The 26,664-nt window shown below is 30.7% G+C and overlaps 1 protein-coding gene across 1 annotated transcript in view; it reads left to right on the plus strand.

Moving 5' to 3' along the window:
- The window catches only part of LOC123290627 (putative uncharacterized protein DDB_G0271606), a 101,967-nt gene extending 77,647 nt beyond the window's left edge, over positions 1-24,320 (plus strand). The window contains exons 2-6 of the mRNA XM_044870881.1: positions 14,850-15,031; positions 15,485-19,768; positions 19,890-20,295; positions 22,807-23,047; positions 24,161-24,320. Of these exons, the coding sequence (XP_044726816.1) occupies positions 14,850-15,031; positions 15,485-19,768; positions 19,890-20,295; positions 22,807-23,047; positions 24,161-24,320 (5,273 nt within the window). The remainder of the gene's footprint in view (positions 1-14,849; positions 15,032-15,484; positions 19,769-19,889; positions 20,296-22,806; positions 23,048-24,160) is intronic.
- The last annotated feature ends 2,344 nt before the right edge of the window (positions 24,321-26,664 follow it).

The raw sequence follows: 26,664 nt of genomic DNA on the forward strand, positions 1-26,664 counted from the left end.
CTTTTTTCTTAAAAATTTGCTCGGATACCTAAGCTGAAATTTTAACCACATATTCTTTGAGTAAAAGACTACCTACAAACAAATTTTGAGCCTTTAAATCAAACATTGTTGTCATGCGCATACATCCTTAAAAACTTCAAAGTTATTATTTTATCAATTTGGTAATATAAATTCCAGAACTAATTTTCGACCTCATTAGGCTAGTATTTCATCCGGTTACATATCAAAATTGACTTTAAAATATTAACATGTACTATATTTCAAGGAAATTCTTACTCGTGAATAAAAATTTGAACCCGTTTTTCGACTTTTTAAAATGTATATAATATACACGTCCAAATTTTTTACTTTTAATTTCATTAAGTAATCTTTTCTGACTTTTTTGAACCATAAATTATGTAATTTTTTCTTAAATTACTCTTTTAATTTGCACGTATAACTGGAAATCCTAGCCAATTGATAATTACAATCATGTAGGCAGCAGTTGGTTATTTGAACACAACAGGTTACCAATAAATATTAAATTTATTATTTTATAAGAGGAAAAATACCTGTTGAAAAGTTAAACGTATACAATAGAATACGATTACCCGACGCATAGATTCGGTTCGATATCATCGATGGCATACCTTTAAAGATACTCGATCAAATCTCACATTTTGATGACGTTTGCATACAGTCGCAGAAACGGAACACTAAAAACGTCAAAGTTCGAAAAATTTGAACAGTTACTAAATTCACAATTCGGGCAATAGTAATGAAAATGATTCCAAACTTGTTACTACGGATTGCTGAACACGAGTATCGCGTCAGAATTGGTCTCCAAGGTACCTGACTCGCAGGATACCTCAGATATTCTGCCATAATTGTGTTCATCGATCCGAAAAACCCCCAAGTAACGAGTTTGGATCGATTATATTACAAATTTCTCGAAAACTTCAGAAGACGACGGGTGTACCGTTTACCCTAGGCATCAGGTACCTCGGAGACTAATTCTAGTGCGATATTCGCATTTAGCGACCCCAAAAACTCTCGAGTAACAAGCTTGGAATCATTTTCATCACTATCAACCGAATTATGAATTAAGTATATTTACGGTTAATTTAAAATGCAATTATAAAATGCATATTATTTATGCAAATTGCATATTTTTAATTTCTTACAAATCAATTAAGGACACAAAATGGCCGAAAACCGCATTCAAATTTTTCGAACTACATTGGTTCGTTTCTGCGACTAATATTGTTTTATTATTTATTGAATCGGTTGCCTTTTATTATCCATTTTTCGACTATCCCGAGTAAAAAAAATGTATCACCAACATGGGTTATTGGCATAGACAGCGCCTTATTTGGAGTCATGTGTATATTGGGAACAGTTCATTAGAGGATTTTTCCCATCACTCATCAAACATTCATCTAAATTATATAATAATTTTATTAATCATTCAATAAAATACGTAATAACGTAATAAAGTAAACGCAGCACATTGTAAAGCAAGTTAAAAAAAACGACTTTTAAAGCAAAATACAAATAAGTAGCCTCTCACTATATTTAAGTATAAGTGTATAGAGTTTTAAAAAAAATAAAAAGCCAGTTTTATTTTTCGATAAGGGCCAACGACCTAAATCAATTATTATATACTTGAAAAAAAAAGTATATTTTTATGTATTAAATTTAAGCGCGAAGCTTACTCTTCAACATAAAATATACGGGAAGGTTGTTAAGGTCTCCCATAATTTTGTCTTATTATGAATTTGGAAGAACATTAGTAATAGTCTATATATCGGAAAATTGTTACATGAGTGGAGAATGAAAAGGCTAATTGTTTTTTTTTTTAAAAGTTTATAAAAGTTTGGCCGTTTTCGTCTAGATTGGTTCATTGTCTCATCTTTCGGCTGCCATTTATTTGGTTTTCGAAAAATTATGGTTTTGTCACTAGTAGTTACAGTTTTGGTGAAAATAGACACCAAAGTTTTGTCTTAAGCTCTTACGAATAGACAGTGTTGTTTAGAAAAAAATGTTTCAAACAAAAGTTATTTATTTTTTAACACGCTTTTATTAGCTTCATACGTATGTGAGTATGTTAGATGTAACGGAAATTTTGAACATAATTTTGAACCCCTACAAAACGTCGATTTAACTCGAAATTAGCAAGAGCCGATGACAATACAATAATTTAATAAGGTTATTTGATTATCCTGAGCAGAATTTTCAGGATTTTCGATCTCCATATCTGAAAATATATAAATTTACTTGCGCTGCCATTTATACTGAATTTTTGATAAATAAATAATAATCTAAAAAACTGAAAAACGCAAAATAAATAATTGTTTAAAAAACTAAAAAACACGCTTTTATGTAACTAGCTGAACTAAAAGGTAGAAAATGATTTCTTTAATTCCAAAAAATCTTTTATCGTAAAAAAAGCGTGGGGTGCTTCTATCTCTAACGGTTTACTTCAAGCCTCAATTGACTTATGTTGCTAGTTGACGAAAACAGACTCACTTCTTGAGCATTCCATAAACATTTCAGCTTGATATCTCTTTTCTTTTTTTGATGTATCTTGATATGGAACAAACAGACGGACAATCGGATGAACGGACAACCGGAAATGGACTAATTAAGTGATTTAATGAAGAACTTGACTTAAATTTTGTTCGTATTATCAATATTTCTAAGCGTTACAATCATATATATTTCATATATATACAGAGATGACTTCCATTCCACATTCACATTACTTACCATGATCATTTCATGTTTCTGTTTTACTTACATACCAAATTGAAACGTTTAAAGCAAGATAAACAAACGAAATTTACCTAGATGATTATCGAAAAGCTAGGTTTATTTAGACAGAAGGCTAATCTAGACAACTATCCCCTTTAAAATAACCACTTTTTCGTGTTTGACCACCTTTTTCGTGCATACGCACACACACAGATCAAAACATCTTCTCTCAAGTCTCATAATAACTACATACAATCTTACAGTTGATTTCAACTTAAAAATATATGTTTTAAGAAATTTTTTAAAAAACTTCTTGTCTTGTCAACTGGTTTTTTTTCCTTCTATATTGTGGTACTCGTTTATATTTTGTTGTTGTTGGTGGTGGTGTTACTCAAATCACTGTCATTTTTTAAATATTTATATTATTACGTTGTTATTCGTATCGTTTGGTCGCCATGTTCTTAATATCTATAAAAATTATGTATCATTTTGTGTGTTTAATATTTTTATTAGGTGTGTCCTATAATTTAGAATATTAGACCGTTCACTTATCTTAGATGAAAAACCTTTTCAGTATGCGGTGTCCAATGTTTCAGCTTCGTAAACTATTCGAAAATGCAATGGAATTTTTAATAATCTAAGGATATCGGAACAAATTAAAATTTCGTATATTATCGTAATTAAATAAGTATATTTTTACCAAACGAAAGAAAGTAGAGCTTTTAACAGATACCAAAAATCTAAATCTTTTACCCTTCTCAAAGATTCCAGCTTTCTAATCCTAAACAGATAGGAAAAGTTTTGTAGGTCATCAAATGACTGATTAGATTTTCATTAGCCACTATTGGGTCAATAATAATCGAGGTATCTCGTTCAGATGCGGCGGGTGCCTGTTCGGGCTCACGTACCCTGGCTTACTTCAATTTGTCCGGTCAGCTGCCTGGTCGGGTAAACAAATATTGAATTACGTATATTTAATAACTAAAAGTGCCTGGGTTGGTTGATGTAATATGAATCTCTATTTTCTACCCAGTTACTTTCCTGACTGGGTTCATAGTGGTCGGGGTTACTATATTTTGCCATGGTAGGAGCCCGATCAGATTTATACACTGTTGTTAACGTTATTTTTCCGGATTGGTTGCCTGGTTGGGTTATTAGTAATCAGGGTAGCGCGTTCAGCTGTTGCGGTTGCCTTTTCGGGCTCACGTATTCGGGTTCACTTTATATACCCGGTCAGTTGCCCCGGTTGGGACAAGATATTCGGGCTAGCGATACTAGTTACCTTGCAGGGTTTGCATAAGTTGAGGCAGTATAATCAGCCCCGGCCTGTCACCTTTTATGGCTCACGTCATCGGGCCTTCTTTTCATTCCCTGATCGGGCCCTGGTTGCAAGTCGGGCAGTAATCGGGCACTTTCTACCAGGGCTTCCATATGAAAATTGATCTATCAGACAAACACTTAAAATTTTTGATTTTACTCTTTTTTAACCCCCAAACCAAAAAAGAGTTTGTTATAAGTTTGACCGGTATGCGTGTGTGTTTGTCTGTCTGTCTGTCTGTAGCGCCCAAACGGGTGAAGTGATTTAAATTTTTTTCTTCGTTTGAAAGGTATTTTAATGGAGAGTGTTCTTAGCTATGTTTCAAGTGCGAGTTTAAATCAATTGTTCCGTACTCGAAACAACTAAAAAAAATAGGCGATGAACATCAAAATCGGTGCGGCTTAAAGGGAAAAGCTTGTTTAATGGACAGTGTTTGATTTGTCGGGGGTTTTTTTAAATTTTGTAAATTTCACTTGTTTGCTTATGTCAAAAATAATTAGTCCCATAAATACATACATTTTTTTTTTTATGGTATTTGTAAAATATTTCTATGGAATCAAAATTTAATATTTATTTCCGACGCGTCCCGATATAAAGTTGATTTTTTAATATAGATATGTCTCTTCTTTCGAAAATTTGTTTGTTGTATTGTTGATTTTTCAACAGGTATTTTCTTTTGTACTAAGTTAATATTATCTCTTTATTAATAAAATACCAGTTTTTTTTTAAATTTTTTCTATTTATCTATTTTTTATATGGAAATAAGTAAGGAATTAGTTAAAGTAAATTTATATTTTTATGTATCTATTAATTTTAAAATACCTAATAACATACATTTTAAAATTATTATATTTTTACCTACAAATACAATTTATGAAGGAGTTTTCGAGATTAAATTTCAAATCAACTAAATTTCGAATATTTCTTTTTTTTATTAATCTTAAATATGGAGGGTAGAGATAAGGAGGACTATCTCTGTATTTAAAAACTGTCCAAAAAAGCAGAAAATAAGGATTGCACTGCTGTAGCAAATGTGTAAGTTTTAAAAAGAACTGCTTAAAATCACCTTTTGCTATACTAGTGCCATTCTAGCTACTTTATTTACTGCTATTTTGGGACAATGTTTAGTCAAACAGCCAAACTAGATTGTTCTCCTTTACTTCTACACTTCATAATCTTAGGACAGGGATGAAACACCTGAGGGAGTGGTTGCATAACCTAACGATGAAAAGATTTTAAAACAAGAGAAAACAAACAATTTACTGTTAATTGTTAAAATACCTAGTCAGTGTTGATTACTCTGTCACATTACATATACATACATGTGACACATACATACATGATATTCAAGTATAGAACATACCATAAAATTTTCGCCTAATTGGCGCCCTCACGGGTAAACAGTGATGTTTATGAAAAATGTTTCAAACAAAAGTTGTTTAATTTTATACGGAACATTTTTTACATTTAAACTTTTGATCTATCTCTAACGGTTTACAAGATGGGTCCTGCGGACCCAAAACCCAATTGACCTATGATGCTCATTTACGAATTCGACCTCACTTTTTACGTCCCGAGTAAGCTGTACAAATTTCAGCTCGATATCTTTTTTCGTTTTTGAGTTATCGTGTCCACAGACGAACGGACGGACGGACGGACAACCGGAAATGGACTAATTAGATGATTCTATGAACACCTATACCAAAATTTTGTGGGTAGCATCAATATTTTTAAGCGTTACAAACATGGGACTTAACTTAGTATACCATGCATATTACATATATGCATGGTATAAAAAAAATTGTTTAATGATTATAATATCATGTACAAAACACCCCATATAATATAGATAGTGTGCAATGTGAAATGTGCATTGACCTGACTCTAAAAAATTACATGGAATTAATAATTGGACGAGGCGAGTTTATAATATTTTACCCTCTCATTTTATCGTATCCGTATATTTATTTTATGCTGTTAAAAACAGTTAAATTTATTATTGTCATTGTAAATTTTATATGTGGGTGGAATAAAATAGATGGATGTTTTTATTGGAAAGTTGTTTATATGATAATTGTTTGTTCATTTCATATACACTTGATGCTATCACATGTACAACATTAGTTTGTTGCTACCGTCATGTCATTGTAAATATGATGATCTACTATGATCTCTTACTGAGATAATCGATGATAAAAGACAATTATTTATTTTTAAAACAAGTGAAAATAACAATTGAATTGTTTTAAAGATACCAGGAGGAAAACACTCTTGGTATTTAACCATCTACAACAATCCAGTAAACGGAACATTGCCCACCCTTCCGCACTTTTTACACAGCTCTACCAATCACTCAGAAATGGTATTGTTTATTTCAGGATTCGAAAATAACCGATATTTACTTAGGCACTTCAAATCAGACAAATGAAACCAAAACATAAAATATTCTTCTAGATCAGGCAAAATCAATTAAAAATAATAAAATTTTTATAAATAAAAATCAACTTTAAAACAAAAAACAATTTTATAAATTGTTATCAGTCAATGGTCATAGCTACACTCAGGCAACAAAACAATAAACATTACAAATAATAACTCTAGAGTATAATCAGTCTTTTAATTATCAAATCAGTCATCAGTCATTCATTCATCAGTGTTAATTATCAAATAAAAAATAAAAAAATGTCGTTTCATAATTGTGCTTGGTTTGACTGCAAGGAAGATAAAGCTAGATCATCTTTCTATTCTGAATCTTACTTAAACTTACTCTTTAGTAACGAACTTTTTCTGACACGACACGATTTGAGCTTAGTATTAGTAGGTTTTAACTCTACTCCAATGCCATCAAAATTTGGGAAGTAGACATACGGTAACAAACGCCAAAAATTACTAAATAATATTAAATTTTTTTAAATCATTTTTGTATTGATATATATCATAAAAATTCACGTGATATATATCGGATATATATCGGATATATATCATGATATATATCATGATATATATCCATTGATATATATCCTCGAACCCTGGTATTTAGCCATCTACAACAAGCCAGTAATCGGAACATTGCCCGACCTTCCACACTTTTCACACATCTCTACCAATCACTCAGAAATGGTATTGTTTGTTTGTATAAACATCTAATATGATGAATGATTCATTGTTTTGATTCTAAGAACACAATAGCATCTCAATAATACATATTTAATGCTGTGTGTACAGTCACGCTTAAATACATACATTCCACTGCTGTTTTTGCAAAGCTTTGCTTTATTTATAATAAATTTTTTCATGCAATTTCAGTAATCTCAACAGATACAGTAATCGAACACTCCCTCAGTTTTTATTGAAGTAGGATTATCGAGGCACTACTTTAGTTGTCTCGAAATGATCATTTTCAGATGTGGTGAATAGAAAAAAAACTCAATGCTAGTTTTTTGATTATTTTTTTAATTCGATTTAGCACGTGTTGATATCTTTTGAGCTACATCGAATCAAATATTTCTAAGGAAAAAATAAATTATGTTTATTTACATCAGATCAATAGACTTCAGTGCTTTTTCTATCTTACATAGATTTCGAATTAATTAAAATTTGATATGCTGAGAATTTTCTTCTTTGAACTTTTCGTTCTATATTCCGTTCTATATTTTCGAATTCGATTATTGCAAATAAATGAATTAGTTTGATATTTCTCAATATTGAGAAAATCGACCGATGGTTTTAAAATAGAAGTGTGATAGCAGTCTTAAAATGTACTTCAGCAGTCGTTGAATAAATGATGGAATTAACAAATGAAAGTAATTTACAATAATACGGTTTAAATGTATGAATGAACTGTCAAATTATAAATAGAACACTTTAATCGTCTTGCTTTTCGTAGACTACTGTTTTTTGAAGCCTACTAATGACTGCCATATTGACATCTTGACGTCATTAGTGTTTATCCCAATACTACGCGTATATATCTTGGGAGTATGTCTGTGATATCGTAACTCCTAAACCGATGAACCGATTTTGATTTTTTAAATTGATAATTTGATCGAGAAATTGGAGAGCTTTACAAGAGAAAATCGCATTTGTTGGAAGTTTTTTTAGTTTTAAGCCTAAAACTTCTTTATTTCATACAACTTTTCGATACATTTTCTTAATTCTAATTTTACCAAAAACTCCAAGGCTATAATTATATTTTTATGCATGCTGTACCAGATATGTAATATAACTAACGATGTAGGTATTTGGTTTTGGTTCATATAATATCTAATAATATTCGATATTCAAACAGAACCAAATACAAAAACAAATATTAAAATACCCAAACATTAAGCATACTCATGACCAGAAAATATGACTATAATGTAAAAAAATTCCAAAATATACACCACGAAAGTTTTAATTTGTTTACTTTCCTATTTCTATTTTTGATTCTTTGATTATCACTCAAAAAATAAGCTATCAAATATTTAGTAATTTGTATGTTTAGTGTAGAAATTCAAATGAACATTTTTAGTAGCTCTGTATTGGTACGATTTAAGAAACATGGCAATGTAAAAAAATCAAAACAGCATCTACAATTAGTTAAAAATATTAGATGAAATTGATCTTATCAAATAGTAAAATAATCGCAGTTTTATAAAAATATATCAGTATGGTATTCTTATGGATGTATGAGCATGACAACAATGTTTGATTTAAAGGCTCAAAATTTGTTTGTAGGTAGTCTTTTACTCAAAGAATATGTGGTTAAAATTTCAGCTTAGGTAACCGTGCAAATTTTTAAGAAAAAAGTCATTAAAAATCTATATAAAATACATTGGCTCTTATGGAGGAATCTCAAAAAACGACATATTTTGGAAGTTTTTGATAATTTTCATTTGGAATGAATGAAAACAAATTTAAAAAAAACTTTTTAATAGAAAGTAAACATATTAGCAATGAATTAGAAAAGAAAAAAACTAAGTGTCACCGTCCATATAAGGGATGTAAGAGCAGGGTAGATTAAGGGTTGAAATTATTTTTATCTTATTTTCAACTTTGATGATGAATTTTGTTATAACTTCATGAATGTAGACGAAAAATAAGAATAAAATTTTTGTGTGTCTAATTATAAAATAAATGTGTCTTGGTTTTCGAAATATCGAAAGCTAAATAATTAAACAAAATTTTCAATTTTCGATATTTTGAAAATTAAGCCAGATATCGAAAAAATTTTATTCTTACTTTTCGTCTTATATCGTCAAGTAATAAAAATTTATCATCATAATTGAAAATATCTATTTTTAAATTTGTGCCCCCACTACCATGCTCATACATCCTTAACAGGCTAAATAAGTCAAAATGTTATATCAAACCTAATCTGATTTTTTGATATCCTTATTTTTTATATTTAATTGCCTTTTAAAACTGACATAATCTCTAGATTATTGATTAATCATCTAGTTTATTATTAAACGACAGATTCCACATGAAAACTTCAAACTCGCACCGTGCATGAGTTTTATTGAAGACGTTTTCATGGTAATGATGCAATACTTTATTAATAGAATTGTATGGATTTTCTAACAAATTTAAAAAGTTTAATTAATTATTATTTTAAAATAATTTTAATTTGACATTTACTATGCCATTTACATGTAAGGAACGCCAAAATTATGCATTGAAAGCGCTGATTTTCATTACTACGTACCCAACGGATAGACTACTTTCCCATTCTCTTGCAGTAAGTTATTTGGTGGGAAATTTTTAATTAAAATACATTTTTTTTCGATTTGTTGACCGTAAAAACTTTCAGTTTTTTTGGCGACGAGTATAAATATAATTCATAAACAGTACCTATAATAATATATCTAAAAATAAATATCCACTGGTAGAGGAGTAGTCAGTGATGTGGCTAGTTGATACGAATTTAATTATGTTTTGTCTGATAACATTTTAATTAAAACGAATCATTCTACTACATACACTAATACAATGTTATAACTACTGGTAGTTTGTTGTTCTCGTACTCATATATATGTACAGGGTGTTACTATTTAAGGTGATTGTTTCCCTACGATAAAAAAGTTTTGGTTTATTGCACAGTACATACATATAAACCAAATACATGCTTTGTGGTCAAATAATGATTTATTTTTGGCTTTACAATACCACGCAATTACAAAAATATATAATATATTATAAATTTGATAATATAGATATCGCTCTTCAATCATCAATTATCGACATCCTTATATTTTCATGGTATTTTAATAAACTACAAGATTGTCTTAATATTTTAGATAGTTTTTTTATCAAACTCTCTAGTTTTTTCGATATAGAAATATCCAATTGAAAAGGATAACCTGTATGATTCATCATTTTTTCAGTCAAATTTTTTCTAAACGATCATTAACATTCGTATCGAACTCCATTTGTGGACATTCTGTACATTCGATGTCCAGAGTGAATAGCTGAATGCTAATATTTTCGAAAACAGAGATGTTTATTAATAAATTTTTTTTTCGTAAACTTATTATTACAAAGTTCTCCATATGTAGCTAACTTAAGTAGGACATCCTGTATATTATATTATTATTATTATTATTAAAGGTACCTACTAACACTACACTGCTCAGCTCAGGTTCATACAATGTTGTTTATTTATTTGTCATGTTTATATGAAAATATATATATATATATATATATATATATATATATATATATATATATATATATATATATATATATATATATAATTATATATATATTCATTCATTCATTAATATACAAACTATATTCATATAATATACAAGTTATTTTGTACCATAAAGGTATTAAATATTATACATTATTATATTTATTTTATATAACATTGAATATTATATTTTTTATTGTGAGAAAGTTGTCAAGGTTTGCCATACTTTTGGATTGTCGGCCATAACTTTTTCGTGAAGAACAGAGGCAGACCAAGACTTTATGTCAAATGATAGACAACATTGAAATAAGGTCAATTTCTCAACACATCTGTACCAAGGTACGAGTTCATTTCTAGATACTGGATCATCCATAAATTATGTTACACTTTAAGTAGAAGGAAGGAGGTGGACGAAATGTGAAATTATATGACAAGGGGCAGGACAGGAGTTTTTAGTCGTCGGCGTGGGCGATCCTATTGTTCCGTGCGTAAGTTGTTTGTGAGACCTTCGATAAGTGTCACCGCATGTGCCAGCATAATATTTGCCTTGATGTGACCACTTGTGATAAAAACGGGGGAGTCAAAAATCATAGTGTTGGAACTTTAAAAGGAAAAGGATAATTTAGTTTATATTTAGTTTATTGCGAAACTACTACTCAGAAAAATTTAAAATTTAACAGTGTAAACTAACAATTTTTCATAGAAAGGATAAAAAGTGGCGGTGGATACCTACTACATGTTGTGAATACCTACGCAACTTTCTCCTACATAATCATACCTGTATGTGGAATGAAATAATATAAGACAGGAGGGGACACTTGTTATGAAAATTCATAAAATATTTCAATATCTTTGTCACTTAATTTTTACGAATGAAAAATTTCTAAAATATTCTATACTGAAATGAAATATAAATTTATCACACATAGCATTATGATCATATAGAAAAGTACCACTTACTTAGAAGAAAAAAAAATAGTATGCATTTGAGCGAAGAAAATAAAATATCATACCTACCAAATTTCTAGACCAATTTTTGTATTATAAAAACTTATTTTAACTATCTCACTACTGCATTTTGCCTGAAAATGCTAAATTTGATTTCAGTAAGCGATGAATAAATAGATTAATATCCATTTACAGAAACCATAGTAATTTACCACAATACTGTTCTAATGTACGAATGACCTGTCTAATAAAAAATAGTCTACTTTTTTTTAATCCTGTGATTGCGTTCACTTACATATCCACGGGTTTTCCATGCCTTTAATGGGGTCAAGTTAGCACAGATCTGCGAGTTTTTTGGATATATAATAGTAAATTTTGTGTTTAGTGGACGGCTAAGCAGTTGGTTGCATTAGCGGTTGGGCTTAACGGCCTAAGCGGGCGGGCTAAGCATTGTATAGCTATTAGTGAATAGTAAATTAAAATTTGTAATCGCTGATCAATAGTTTGTAGGTGAAACGAAGTTCATCGGGTCATCTAGTTTTCAATAAAACGATTTGATTTAGTTGTTATTTGACTAACTTTCTATTAATGTAAGAAGATTATATTAATAAAAAAATAGATATATTTAAAAAAGCAACATTTCAAACGAGCATTATTAATATAAAAAAATTATGAATTTATGATTAATAAATAGTAAATAGTAAATGATATTATTGAAATAGAAAATTGTTTGTTGACAACACACAGTTAATTTGTAATGAAACAAATGGCGTTAGAATTTTTACTTATTTTAGTGACGGAAATCCAAGCCTCCCTCGAAAATGTGTAAGCAAATTTTCCGAGTCCCCATTTTAATCGACTATCGATAATTGAATTTCCGGTCGCATGGAAAATAATTATATTTATTATTAACAACAAAGAAGTGCATTTCTTTTCAAAATATTCAAATATTGATTTCCAAGTAATTAAAGCTTTTTTAAGATCATACAAAAATTTAAAACCTTGTCTAAAATATCGATTATTTTTAAATCATTCAATATTATTTATCTTTTGTACTTAAATAACCGAAAATTTGATATTATTTAAAAATAATAAATTGATAAATATTATAATTTAAAACCGTAATTGTAAATGTATTATTTCATTTAATAAAATAATTGTTCAAAAAAAATATCAAATACACAACGAAATTAAATAAATAATTGTTTATAAAAAATTATATTAATAAAAATGAATATGAGATATTAAATTTTAATAAAATCGAATTTTAAGACCAAGAGTTTAATGTCAATCCTTATGTGCCCTGAAATACATATTCCCACGACAATTATAAATAAAGTTATATATACAGTTTAAAAGAATACAGCCTGTAGATACATGGATCAATAATGATAAATAAGTTAAAATTATAAACACCTATCAAAATGATATTAAAATGGTAGTAAATAAAAAAATAATAAATGCATAATTTTTCTTACATTTTTATTAAAATGAAATATATATAAATTATTATAACATTGCAATCAATATGCAAGCTAATAAAAATGCCACACAAGATGTTCTTTTGATGCAGAATATAGTCGGGGTGCCAGTCAGCATGCAATGCCATTGATAAATACACCTCTAAGGGCATTTCCGAGATTGTTGATATATACAAGAGTTGCTTGTTACAGAACGCGTTAGCAAATCTCTCATCACTCGACTAAAGAATATTGCACGATTGACGCGAGTGCTGACGGCAGGCGGGTAAAATCATTCTTGATATTTTTTTTAGCAATATTGCCAGATAGTTTTCCGTTACTACTACTGCACCAGATATTATAACAATTCAGCAAAAAACCTATGTAAATCGTTTAAGTGTGGCTGTAATTTAAGGATGTTCCCTCGCCAGTAATAGAAAAAAATAAATTAGTAGATAAGGATTCGAATTTTTAGTATGTTGTAGTTAACGATACATTTTATTAAATCCAAAAAAAATTTGGGTATCTTATCGATCAATTAAGAGAGTTTTTATTAATTAAAAATACACTAAATAACATACCATCCTCATATCATGCTATGTTATTTAGTGTATTTTTAATTAATTAATTACTCTCTTAATTGATCGATAAGATACCCAAATTTTTTTTGATTTAATAATATGTATCGTTAACTACAACATACTAAAAATTTGGATCATTTTCTACTAATTTATTTTTTTCTATTACTGGTGAGGGAACTTCCTTAATATGATTTAGTTTCATAATTAAAAAATGTAATTTCAATTTACAACCACTCTCAGCTGCAAAACGTACTGCACCACTAAGTTCAATAGGGAAAGAAATAGCTGAAATTCCACCGTTCTTAAAATAAACTCTCGAAAAAATTTGCCAGCTCTCGTACTAATATTATAAAATATGCAGGAGTAAAAAAATAAATTTATATTGTTGCATATTATGGCATGTTTTTTAATGTATGTTAAACATAACTGCAATGCACAGAAAGGATCTTTCACCTTAATAATAACAGATGTTACATAATTCAAATTTAATTTCTCAATAATATTTTTAACATAATAAAAAAAAACGCAAAGAGAAGTTAAAAAATTTATAAAAACAACTTTGATATCTACCTGCTGTAATAAATATTATTTATTTATCGATTGATTTTTTAACATAAATGTAATAAATTATAACAGTTATATGTATTAAATGTTATAAATAATATTATTATGTATAATTTTTTATTCAGTTTTTGTATTATTTACATCGATAATCGACAATACTTTCACACACTATGGATAGTGTAATCGTTTATACGATATTTAACGATTGTATCTTAGTGACTCGAATAAAGATGTCAGGTACAGACCCGGAAATGAATCGAGACTCTAATCTCGACACAAGTTACATCAATTGTTTGAATGGCTGTAAAAAACATGCATTGCAATACGTCGATAAATCTGATTCACGTTCGAAATTCGTACGCACGGTTTTTTTTTTGTACGGTTTGACCATCCGTTTTATGATGAATACTTTTTGATGAAGCCCTTATTTTCCCCAACAAATTTCGTTTTATAAACTCGAGCAATTTCACGTTTCAACGGAGCTGAAATTCTAGTATTTCTTACAAAATTATGAAAAGAAAATATAAAAATGATTTTATATTAATTGTAATTATTTTAATTTTTTACAGATGTCAATATTAAACGAAAGAAAAGAAAAGTTGGTGGTCCATATTCTGGTGTATCAGTTTCACAATTATTAGCACAACGGGAAAAATTACAAATATCTCAGCAACAGCAACAACAACAACAACAACAGCATAATGCTAATCATCCGCATCAACAACAAATTGTTCAATCAAATGTTCAACAAGTAAGTATTGCTTTACCTACAGACTTAAATTACATATAGCCTGACATATTAAGAAATAGTGCTGCGTTTAGCCGAGGTGAATACGCAGTGACCCTTTAAGAAAATTGCAAAAAATCGAAACAAAATTTTTTGTTTCAATTTCGATAAAACTCAGTACAAAAGATAATTTTGACCCAAAAAATACAAAAATTGGATTCATTAGATTATTATATGCATACTTTATAACATATCAACCAAAACTCTAATCGAACAGCGATTTCTCGGATCAAGTTCAATCAATTTCTTAGATGAACCCATTAATGTACGATTTAAGGATACGTACGGCCTGAATTTCCACGAGAATAAAATACAAAAATCAAGCTTGTTTACCCAAAAATAAACGGCACAAAAAGTTGGTCCTTTGCAGACGATTAAAATTTTTCTGAATTATTAATTGTTAATGTTACTGTGTAGGTATGGTCTGGTGTTAACAACACGCAAACAGTACAAATTCAACAGCAACAACAACAACAACCGCAACAGCAATTACAACATCAACAGCAACAGCAACAAATTCAACAGCAATTACAGAATCAACAGCAACAGCAACCACATGGTAATCGAATAAGTAGTTTTATAGACCAAACAACAGGACAAATAATACGATATCAAAATGCATCAAATCAACAAATTAACAATAATCGGCAATTTTCAAATACATCAACAATATCAGGTCCTGGAAATAACGGTGGAAATAATACGACAATGATGATTCAACATCAACATCAACAGCAATCGCAACAGAATCAACAGCAAATAATAATGCAACAAAATAATCAACAAATTTTATCGAATAATCAAAATGTGATTACTGGTCCGAACGGACAACAATTTGTATCAATTCAACCGCATCAGCAACAGCAACAAATGGTAGCCACATCAATGATGAATCATCATATAATTAATCAACAACAGCAATCGATTAATCAACAACCATCTGGTCAATCAGCGCTAATTCAACAACAACGAATCATTTTAAATCAGCAATCAAATGATGATGATCAACAAAATATTACCCTAAATGTAAGTGGTTTACCAGCAAATGTTAGTCATTCCGAGATTATTCAACGAATACAACAACAAAATCAACAATTTAATCAACAAAATCGTAATGATGATCAACAGCAACAACAAATTAAAATTATAACACAACAATCATCGGATCAATTGAATAAAAATTTACGAAACTATTTACCAAACAATAATCAACAAATTTTCAATAGTTTTCGAACGGATAATTCGAATCAACAACACCAGATTATTCTACCACAGCATAAAACACCACCATGGCAACAGAATAAAATTAATCAACAAGTTGCTCTCAATAACGCACAACAATTACAGCAACAACAAGCTTTAATGCAACAAAATATTGTTGTAAATAATAATCAACAATTAATAACAGCAAATCAACAACAACAATCGTTGCAAATTCAACAACAACAACAACAGCAACAGCAACAATCTGTGAGTAATATTTATGATAGAGTACCACCATTACATCATCATACACCTCCACCACCCATCTGGAATGATGATTCATCGCGAAAAACCAAAACAAAAGTATGTAAAACAATTCGAAAATCACGTCCGTATAGTACAACTGTTGATCATCGAAATGAGAATCAACAAATTGCATGTCCGAATATCGATGTGCGACAAATTTCATCGGATCATCATACTCGGAACATACAAATCCAACAATCATCATCTAGTCCATCAGGTCCAAGTTTTATGGAAGATCCAAGTGGATATTTAGCACAACAAACTGCTCTATTGAATAGCACCATATCACGACAAACTGGTATACATAATGGTAGCATGAATTACAATTGTAATAGCCCGAGTTCATCGCCTCAGAGTACTCAACATGTGATACCAATCTCAACACCACCCAGTGCTCAACAGAAAAATGTGCAATGTTTCACATCACGATCTTCAAATCAAAACAAATCTGTTACATCACAGCAAAGTGGTTTTAATACGTCATCTTCCACACAAAAATCACAATGTCAAGGTTGTGTTACGACTTCGCAAGTTGATTCAAATCAACATTTTAATAAAGTGAAATCATACTCACATTCACGTCCAAACAGTCAACCTGGAACACCAGGAACTCCAAATAATACGCCTATGTATCGGGAAGATAGTCCAGTTACGTCATCAACATTTTCCGATCGTTTTAATAATAGTGCGCATCAACAATCCCCGGATACACGACCTATTCAAGGTGGCACTATAAGTACAAGTAATGGGTCACCAACTGAGATGTATCAACCACAACCGGAACCATCTCCTTCGTCATCTACATCGTCCTCTTCGTCAGGAATGCAGCAACAAATTCGATCGTCTAGTACACCAAATACATTTGTCTCTTCAACGCAGTCATCACAAGTTGTAACACCTAGCCATAATTCGCCTGTACATTATACCCGTAATGATAATTATTTGAATAACTCTCAATCTGCATCACCAATAAATGCAGATTCGATAAGCGTTTCATCTGCTGGACCATCTCAACCAAAACAACAACAAATAGATGGATATTGTCCTCATCCACATGCTGCTGGTGGTCCCTTAGATTTACCTATACCAAATATACCTCGTACAGTGACCACAATGGCTAGTGGTCGAACATTTGGTAGCAACACAATTACATCAGTATTAGCTGGTCGTGCCCAAACTGCAACCGTATCAGTTAATACACCAGCAATTGTTCCTGCCTTAGCTGTGGCCCCTCAATTACCTCAATCATCACAACAAAATGTTTCAATACAAAAGTCACCGTTGGAGATGGTACAAAGTGTGGTTAGCAGTATACAAGTTCCTCAATCTCAACATCAGACAACAATTAATACGATTAGTATAAATACAAATCAACAACCAGTATCCCCAAATCAACAAGTTGTGAAGCAATCTCCATCACAGGGATTACCTGCAGGACATATACTAGTTTCATCGAATGGACAAATTATTATGACGAACAATGGACAAGGTAATATTATGCCTCCTCCACCTCCGAAGATTGTTCCAAATGGTGGTATGCCACCAATATCAGTTTCGCCTAATGTTTCAGGAACTGTCACACAAGTTATACCAAATGTTGGTATGACCCAACAAGTTTTGGGACAACAAACTGTTCTTGTGAACGCTCTTCCTGCACCTTTCGTAATACAACCTGGTGTTATGACTGTTGATGGTATGACTGTCGGACAAAACATGCAATTACCACAATTAGTTACTGGTAACGTTATCCAACAGCAAATACAAATCGATAACAACAATGAACATAACCGCAATCAAGGAACATTTGTGAATCGACAACCACAGTTAATATCTCCGGATAGTGGTAAACGGAAAGGAAAGAAACGGAAAATCGGTGCTCAAACAGTCGCATCAATGTTACATGTGGCCGCGGCACAACAGAATTCTAGTGTTGTTATACCACAACAATCAGGATTCCAAACACAAAGCTTCCAAATGGCACATAGTCCACAAGGTGTGAATTCATCTGTGCTACAAGCGCTTACGATAGTTCCTGGCAAAGGAGGTGGCCCACCACAAATAGTTATGAATGGGCAACCTTCGGCCCCTGGACCGTTTAGTCAACAAATAATAACCGGGTCACAGCCTACACAGCAGATTAATTTATTACAACCGGTAAATTTACTAAATGGTACTACTGGAATGGTACAAAATTTCCCTACGATACAACAATTTATTGTTCCTGGTTTGGGTGGTATGGTCATGGCAACAGATGGATCTGGTACAGCGACGCTAATGCCAGATACAACTCCTGTTGGTATGCAATTGCAATTACAAAACGTGAATGGTCAAAATGTTCTTACGCCGGTACAAAATACTGGTGGGACAGTTTTTGGTACCGCTGGAGGGCAAAGTATTTTAGCGGCTGGACCAGCTGGTATGGTAATACGATCGCCAGGTGGAACACAAGGGAAAATCATACAACAACAACATAGCCCTGGGGCACAGTTCTTATCACCAAATGGCGGTCAGTTTGTTGTGAACGGAGCGCAATTTAACGGACAATTAAGTCCATTAGTGGCCAGTGTTAGTCCATCACAACAAGTAACAGTTCGACCTGCATCGTCTGTCCAACATACACAGCATGAATTTATTCAATGTGGACAAATGGGTCAAACTTTGATGGTTCCATGTACTCCAAATAATCCACAAACAATTGCTGTATCCTCGGCATCCGGCCAACAGAATACAACGTTTGTCCAACAAAATACAACGATTGTCCAACAACAAACCACAATGCTATCAAATAATCAACAAATACAAAACTTTCAATCCTCAAATCAAAATAATCCTGGACCCCAAAATATATCAGGAACAACAACCACCCTAAATGTTGATCAAAATTTTATCATGAATAATAATAATGGACAAAATAATGATAAACCACAACAAACTGCAACCGTCCTTACGCAACAATCTTCGCAGCAAAGTTTAAGCGCAGCATTGTTAATGCAACGTCATTCGGTATCAACACAAACAGCAGTTGGACAAAGTCCAACAGTTGGTACAACTGTAAGTGCTGGTGCTGGAAGTCCACCAGATACCACAACACATAGTCCATTAGCACCTGGTGCAGATACAACAACACATGAGGGTACATCACCGTCCCCACCTAGTATGACACGTGATCATCGACAAATAACGCATTCAATGGTAAGTATGTTTTTAAATACTTTTTTAAACAAGAATTCTGGCTAATCAAATAACCACAGCTGAGAGAGAATTCGAGAAAAAAATCCACAAATTGTTAATAAATATCGCATGATTTTTTCAGGCCATGGTACATTGTATATCAAGTAGTGAACCAGATGTAACAGATTTACAAACACAAGTGAGTGGCTCTCAAGATCCAAGTGATTGGAGTGGAAGCAGTTCAACAGGTAGTGCAACACCAAAACCCATTGATTGTGGTGATTACAACATCCTAATGACAACCACACCGTCATCGTCAGCAACAAATCAACATTTAATACATGGAGGTGGACAAATTAGAAAATCATTGACACCAACATACGTTGAATCAACAATGTCCATAATGAATGATATGATGAAAGCCCAAGAGGCTGTTGTTAGTTCGCAACGAATGAATACAAAACGAAAACATAGTGATGCTCTAGCTGTTATGGAGACGAGACATTTGCATACATCGTTACATCATCATGATGTGATGGACAATGATGGTAAATATTAATTACAGTTCGAACTTTTTTGGGTTCTATTTTTGGGAAATACTTAACGGGTGAATACTGGTTGATTCGTCTATGAAACGAATTATATTTAAAAGTCGAACCAAAATCAAACAAAATTTTAGTAAAAATATAAGAAGTTTGTATGATTTGAATCCAATACACCGTTTTTGATCCGAAAATCGGTCACAATTTCTGCTCTATGGGCAGAAGTTTCACCCAAGCGACTAGTTCAGTTTTCTGCGATCCTTTTTAAACGTTAAATACTACTCGTACACCCCTATTTTGTCAAATCGGTTGTCTAATAAAAGAGTGTTGCCAACTCAAAGATGTGATCACAATAATGTCAAAATTTGTTTTCGAAAGTTTTTCAAAATTTGTAAAAATGTTTATGTCTTTTGTCTAAAATATTTCCACTAGGGTTTCCATAGAGAACTATTAAAGAACTTCAGTTACACGATTAAATCAAAGTTCTAGGTCATTGCTTACAAAATACTCAAGTTTGATTTTTGTTCGACCAATCTGTATATACACTAAAGTCATAAAATTTAAAAATAATATGTCAATTATGTAAATACTTGGTGAATATTAATTGAAATCAAAAAATGGTTAATTACTCAAGTAAAGACATTTCTGATTGATTATTCAAGTTAAAGAATGAGGTGAATTGTAACTATACATCGTGTAACATAATAACCGTGGCAAAACCTAGTTTCTTTAGTAGTAGTCAGAATCGAATTTTTGTTTTTTTCCACCCAAAATTTCCTTTTGGATCGACACCTGCTCTACTATAACGGTGCGAATTCTGACTACCAGGTTATATCCTTCTTACTCTTACATAACCTAATAGAATAAGTTTGACAGTTTGCTTTTTTTGACAGACTATTTTGCTTTAATAAGAAATTAAAGCATTGTTTGATCCTACTTAGAAAAAATTGTTGCGTTGTATTTTCACACACACATTTTTGTAAATGTGTATATCCATATATATAGACATTTATTTTTACCTACATTACCGACTAAGATTTTTGAGAACTTCTTTTAATTCACTCACAGATGGCGAGACTATAGTTCGCGATATACCTTAAATAAAAGATTATATTAATAAAGAAAATAATAAAAATGCGGTTGCAATGTTGCACTTTGTATATTTCTAATGTATATTTTAAATTTATTCCATGCGTGTACGATGGGATTTAAGTTTTTGGAATTTGGTTTGGCTTATAAACAAAAGTAGGTACAATTATTTTTAAATTTTATGACAATAGTTTCTCAAATCTGGCTCTCATTGGTGATTGTATAAAATCTATTATCACTGACGTATGACTGGTGAAAATAATTGGTCAGTCAAATGTACATAAATATTCATGATTGAACAAAGTGGAATACTAGAAATGGGAAGGGGCTAACATAGGTTCAGATTCCACACAAAAAAAGATTTTGTAAATATTTTCAACAAATAAAAAATTGGATTTTAATTTTGCAATTTTCATTTGTAAATAAAGCGCAAAAATTAAGCTTATGAAGCTTATTGCTTACACAAAATTCATTCAGTTCCTCATTACATTCAATCATTTTCATGTAATTGCTAAAGTAATATCCTGGCCTTTCGCTATTATCTTATTTTAAAGGGAATTATCTTAATTTACTAAACAGTGGGCTAAATCTCTTTAAAATACAAATTTAAACCAGAAAATTTAGCATGAAATTTTACGTCGGAATGTTGTCGTCAAAAGTGATACTCTGACGTAATAAACGTGATATAAATATGTTGTTAAGGTAGTATAGTAGTGTCGAGAATTTGAATTGAGGTTATGTTTATAAATTTAAACAACAGATAATAATTGAATTTGACATTTAAATTTTAGTCAACCCATTATTTAAAAAATGTTTTTATGATTTTTAATTTCTATTTGACTGAAATGCTTGCTGCCTCGACATTGCTATACTACCTTAATTAGATTTCATCATGGTCAAATTAAATTAAGAAAGTCGCATTTTTTATCAAAATGACTCATTGAAAGAGAGTTTGAACCCTGTGTACTTATTTCTATCTGGTTTTTTCATTTGAAGAGTTTAATTTTTAAATATTAATTTAAAAAAATGATTTTCCGATATGCATATAATTAAAAGGAAATCATTTCAGCCTTGTGTTAATAATTTCCATTAAGTTTTCATATAATTTTTGGTGTGTGGTTTTCAAATTGAACTGTTTTGTTTTTCCATCAAAGCTTTGTAAATATAAAAATTTTGGTGTGTTTCGAAATTTCCATTATACTCACTTTTCCATCTTTCATATAAAACTATATAATAAATCATTTTTCATCCTCATCCATATTTTTGATTGATATAATAAATCATCCCGAAAAATCTTTTGCATGAATTACGAAAAAAAATAAAAACAAATGAATTTGGATGCTTTTGTGATTGTGGTGTCGGATCTCTCATATTTACGATCAACTGATTTTGTTTTTCTAAACATCCGACTTGATAATCTATCTACAGACAAACGGAGTAATTCAAGTAGTCCAGTGAATTTTATGCCAGGTGAACTTGTATGGGGGCCAGCACATGGTTGTCCAGCATGGCCAGGCAAATTAGTGGATGGTCCTAAAGAAACTAACGGACGTCTTTGGGTCCGTTGGTTTGGTGGTGATAAAGTTCCTACTGCCATCGATCCCGTATTGCTTCAGACCCTAACTCAGGGGCTGGATGCACACCATCGAGCCCGCAAGAATTGTCGGAAGTGAGTCCTTTCTTATCCCTATCAAAACGTTTCCCTTTATAAATTAATTACAAATTTTTTTTTAAAATTATTACTGATGGGTAATATATTAATTACAAGGCTGGAATTTATTGAATTTCTTTCTTGGATTAGATGCACAAAAAGTTGTGCTTAAATTTAAATTTTTTGTCAACACCTAATTTGGTCGTTATAAACTTATCTACATCGAGTTAGTGTTTATCAAAATATTTAAGCAATTCGAATAATCGAATCTTTTGGAAAAGTTATTTTTTTCCCCCAGGTATTTACAGCACCCGATAAGATAAACCACAGCAGTTTTTTAATTATTTATTATTGTTACAAATGCTGTCAATTGAAGTTATTTTTGCCACCTCAAAGGCAGTGGCGGAGCAAAAGCTATATTATGTGAGGTCCTCTATTGCACACGACACCAATTTTTATAAAAAAAATTATAGATAAACAAATGAAAAGATTGAGTGAGCAACCAATTAAACATATTTTTCTCCTGAATGGGACATCCCCAATTTTGACAGGCAGGAATTTCCCGTAACGGTAACGCAATGCTAGTAAATGTTGTCAGACTAAATAAAAACAATTTAGAGAGGATTTATAGATAATAATTATTAATAAACTTAGATTGGAAAAGAAAACCAACGAAACACAAAAAACCTATAGCTAGACGCAAATCTTGTCAAACTTTTGTTTTGCAGTGTTAGTGGTGACATCTGTTAAAGTAGACTAGAATTACAATTGAGTTAACAGTTCAATCCATTCAAATAGATTTTTTTCGTCGCATTCTTCAAGGGACGAGGCCTCTCGGACTGCGGAGTCGTAGTCTGTGGCCCTCGTGGCCTCCGTCTTACTGGTGATTACTGCTCACTGATGATTATTCCCTAAGCTCTTTACACTGTGATGTATTTTAAAAACAACAGCATTGTTACTTTTATTCCGAAAGATTCGAAACTTCACATTGTTTCAATACTTTGAGAGTATTATCGATATATATTTGTTAAGAATGACCGGATTAAATTTTCTTTTATCCAAACATAATTTTGTATTAGTTAAACCAAAAATACTATTTCAAATAATTAAAATTTTTAATAAATTTTTTAGAAGCCGTAAATTGAATACACAATTGGAGAATGCAATACAAGAAGCAATGATTGAATTAGATCGAATGACAGAAGAATCACAACAAGAAAATACAAAAAACAATAATGAAAATTTATCTAAAAAGGAAATTGCGGGTCGTTTAAGAAGCAGTCAAAAATAAAATAATAGACTATATATTATAATTATTATTATTATTAAATAATTTTACATATTGACGATGAAAAAAAAAAAAATATATATATATAAATAATCTCGTATTATATAAATATTATATATTTAAAATAATAATTTTAAAAGAAAATTGACTTTAATAATTTGTGATACATATTTAAAAAAAAGTAAATAAACATCACATACATACATCTTATTAATTATTATTGATTAAATGTTATTAATTAATTATTAGAAATGCATGTAAAAAGGACCAATGGCATCTCCAGATTAATTATTATATAAAATTTTAAAAAAATAAACCATTATACATATTAAAATATTATTACTAATTACTATTATTATAATTATACTTATACGTGTAAGTAACCAATAAAAAAATAAATAATAAAAATAGGCTTTTTAAATATTTATTACTTATATATTGAGGCTGAGGCTTGAATGTAGATGCTAGGCATAGAATTTTGATCGATGATGTAGAAACCCTGGTAGAAATATTTCTCTGAAAATCTTGAAAACCCTAAACAAGAATATCCAAAAGGTTTTTGTCTCCGAAAAACTAAAAGAAAATGGGAATAATTTAAATAAACTATGAACAACTCTAAATGAACTCAATTATTCTCTGAGATTTCGGGCTTTTTGGAAGAAGTATTAAGAGTTAATAAGATTAATTCAGATTGTTTAATAGAATAATACCTAAAAGCAGAATAAGCAAAGTTTTTTAGAATAAAAAAAATGAGTAAAAAATTCCTCATTGGTCGAAAATAAATTCCCAAATAAATTCGAAAAAGGCGAAACATTTACTCAAAAGAAGCCAAAGTATAGAATAGACAAATTCAATTTTATATACAAAAGACTTCAAGATATTTTATTGAGATAAGCACAGGAATTTTTATTTTGTCTCAATACTTCTTCTATGCTCCTCTCAACAAACAATGTTTTGCCTTTTACTAGTTAGTTACACATTCGGTTAAAGCATCAGAAATTCCGCACGCGGTATGCCTAGGATAACGGGTTCGATTCCCGCCGTCACAACAACAAAAATAATTTAATTAATGGTTAGAGAAGGTGTACTAAGCGTCTCAAAATAATTGAGGAGCTGATAAATGAAGTTATCAGCGAGAAAGATGGTAAAGCACATATATATGGTTGTATGGCCTAAGTTTGTCTTTCGTGCACAGCCATTATAACCTAACCTAACCTACTAAAGAATTAAATTGTAGAGAATTTTTTATTCGGTTCTATATATTTTGAAAAATTCTGAATAACTTTTCCAATCTCCGAAATCTCAGAGAATATTTCACTTATTTAAAAATGTTCAGAGTTTATTAGAATTCTTCCCATTTTCAAAGAAAAAAGGCTTTAAGAAAGTCTTATTTGGAGTTTTTAAGACTTTTTCCAATGAACTGTATAAAAATGTGATTATTTTATTAAAAACTATGTGTTGCTGGATCATAATTAGTACAGTTCACTGGAGAATTTATATCACGGAATGAAAAAAAAATCTAGAATCTATGCTTGTTCATTTGCATTTAAGTCTCAGCTTCGTGCAGACTATTATATTGAATGTAAGAGAATATGATCTTGATTAATTGACAGTCAATAAATGTTTTAAATTAACTATCAATTCAATTTTAATCAATTTCGTACATTTAATGTAATTAAAAAAAATGTTATTTTACAATTTTTTCTTCACAATTACATAACCTATTATTACATTTGTAAAAAAAAAGAAATAAAAATAAATATCAAATCGAGTCATTCTAGAAAAAAATTATAGTTTTTGTCATCTAGAACGTTCTAGTATGTATTCAAAATGGCCGACAAATTAAATGTCAAAGTAGTAGCTACTAAACTAGATGAAAATTAGACATCTTTATTGAAACTTTAACGACAAAGAATATACAATTCGTAAACTGGGCGTGTTTACGGATGATCTCAACGGAAATGCTTAAGCAGCAGCTCAAAGTATTTTGAACATTTCTGTTTGGGGAAATTGTGATCGATCATTTTTGCCTTGCATCAATTGCGACCACCATAGACGTTTATGTTCATAGACCGCTAGTCGCCCGAATTCCGTACTAGTGTATGAATGCATAGTGACGTATTGGAAACGTCAAAACAACTAGGGCTCATTAGTGCACGAGCGTTTGCTGGTACTTTTGAAGGAACCAGCGGTCCATGTACTAAAAAGTCAATGTCGGCCACCTAATTTGAATTGACTATTGAGGATTGTTGAAGGCAAAATATCGATTAGCTGAAATAAAACACACAATTTGATTGAAAAATTAGTAGAGGACAGCTATTACCGAACTAGAAATGAAACTTACTAG

This window comes from Chrysoperla carnea, chromosome 1, assembly GCF_905475395.1.
Source record: "Chrysoperla carnea chromosome 1, inChrCarn1.1, whole genome shotgun sequence".
NCBI lineage: Eukaryota > Metazoa > Arthropoda > Insecta > Neuroptera > Chrysopidae > Chrysoperla > Chrysoperla carnea.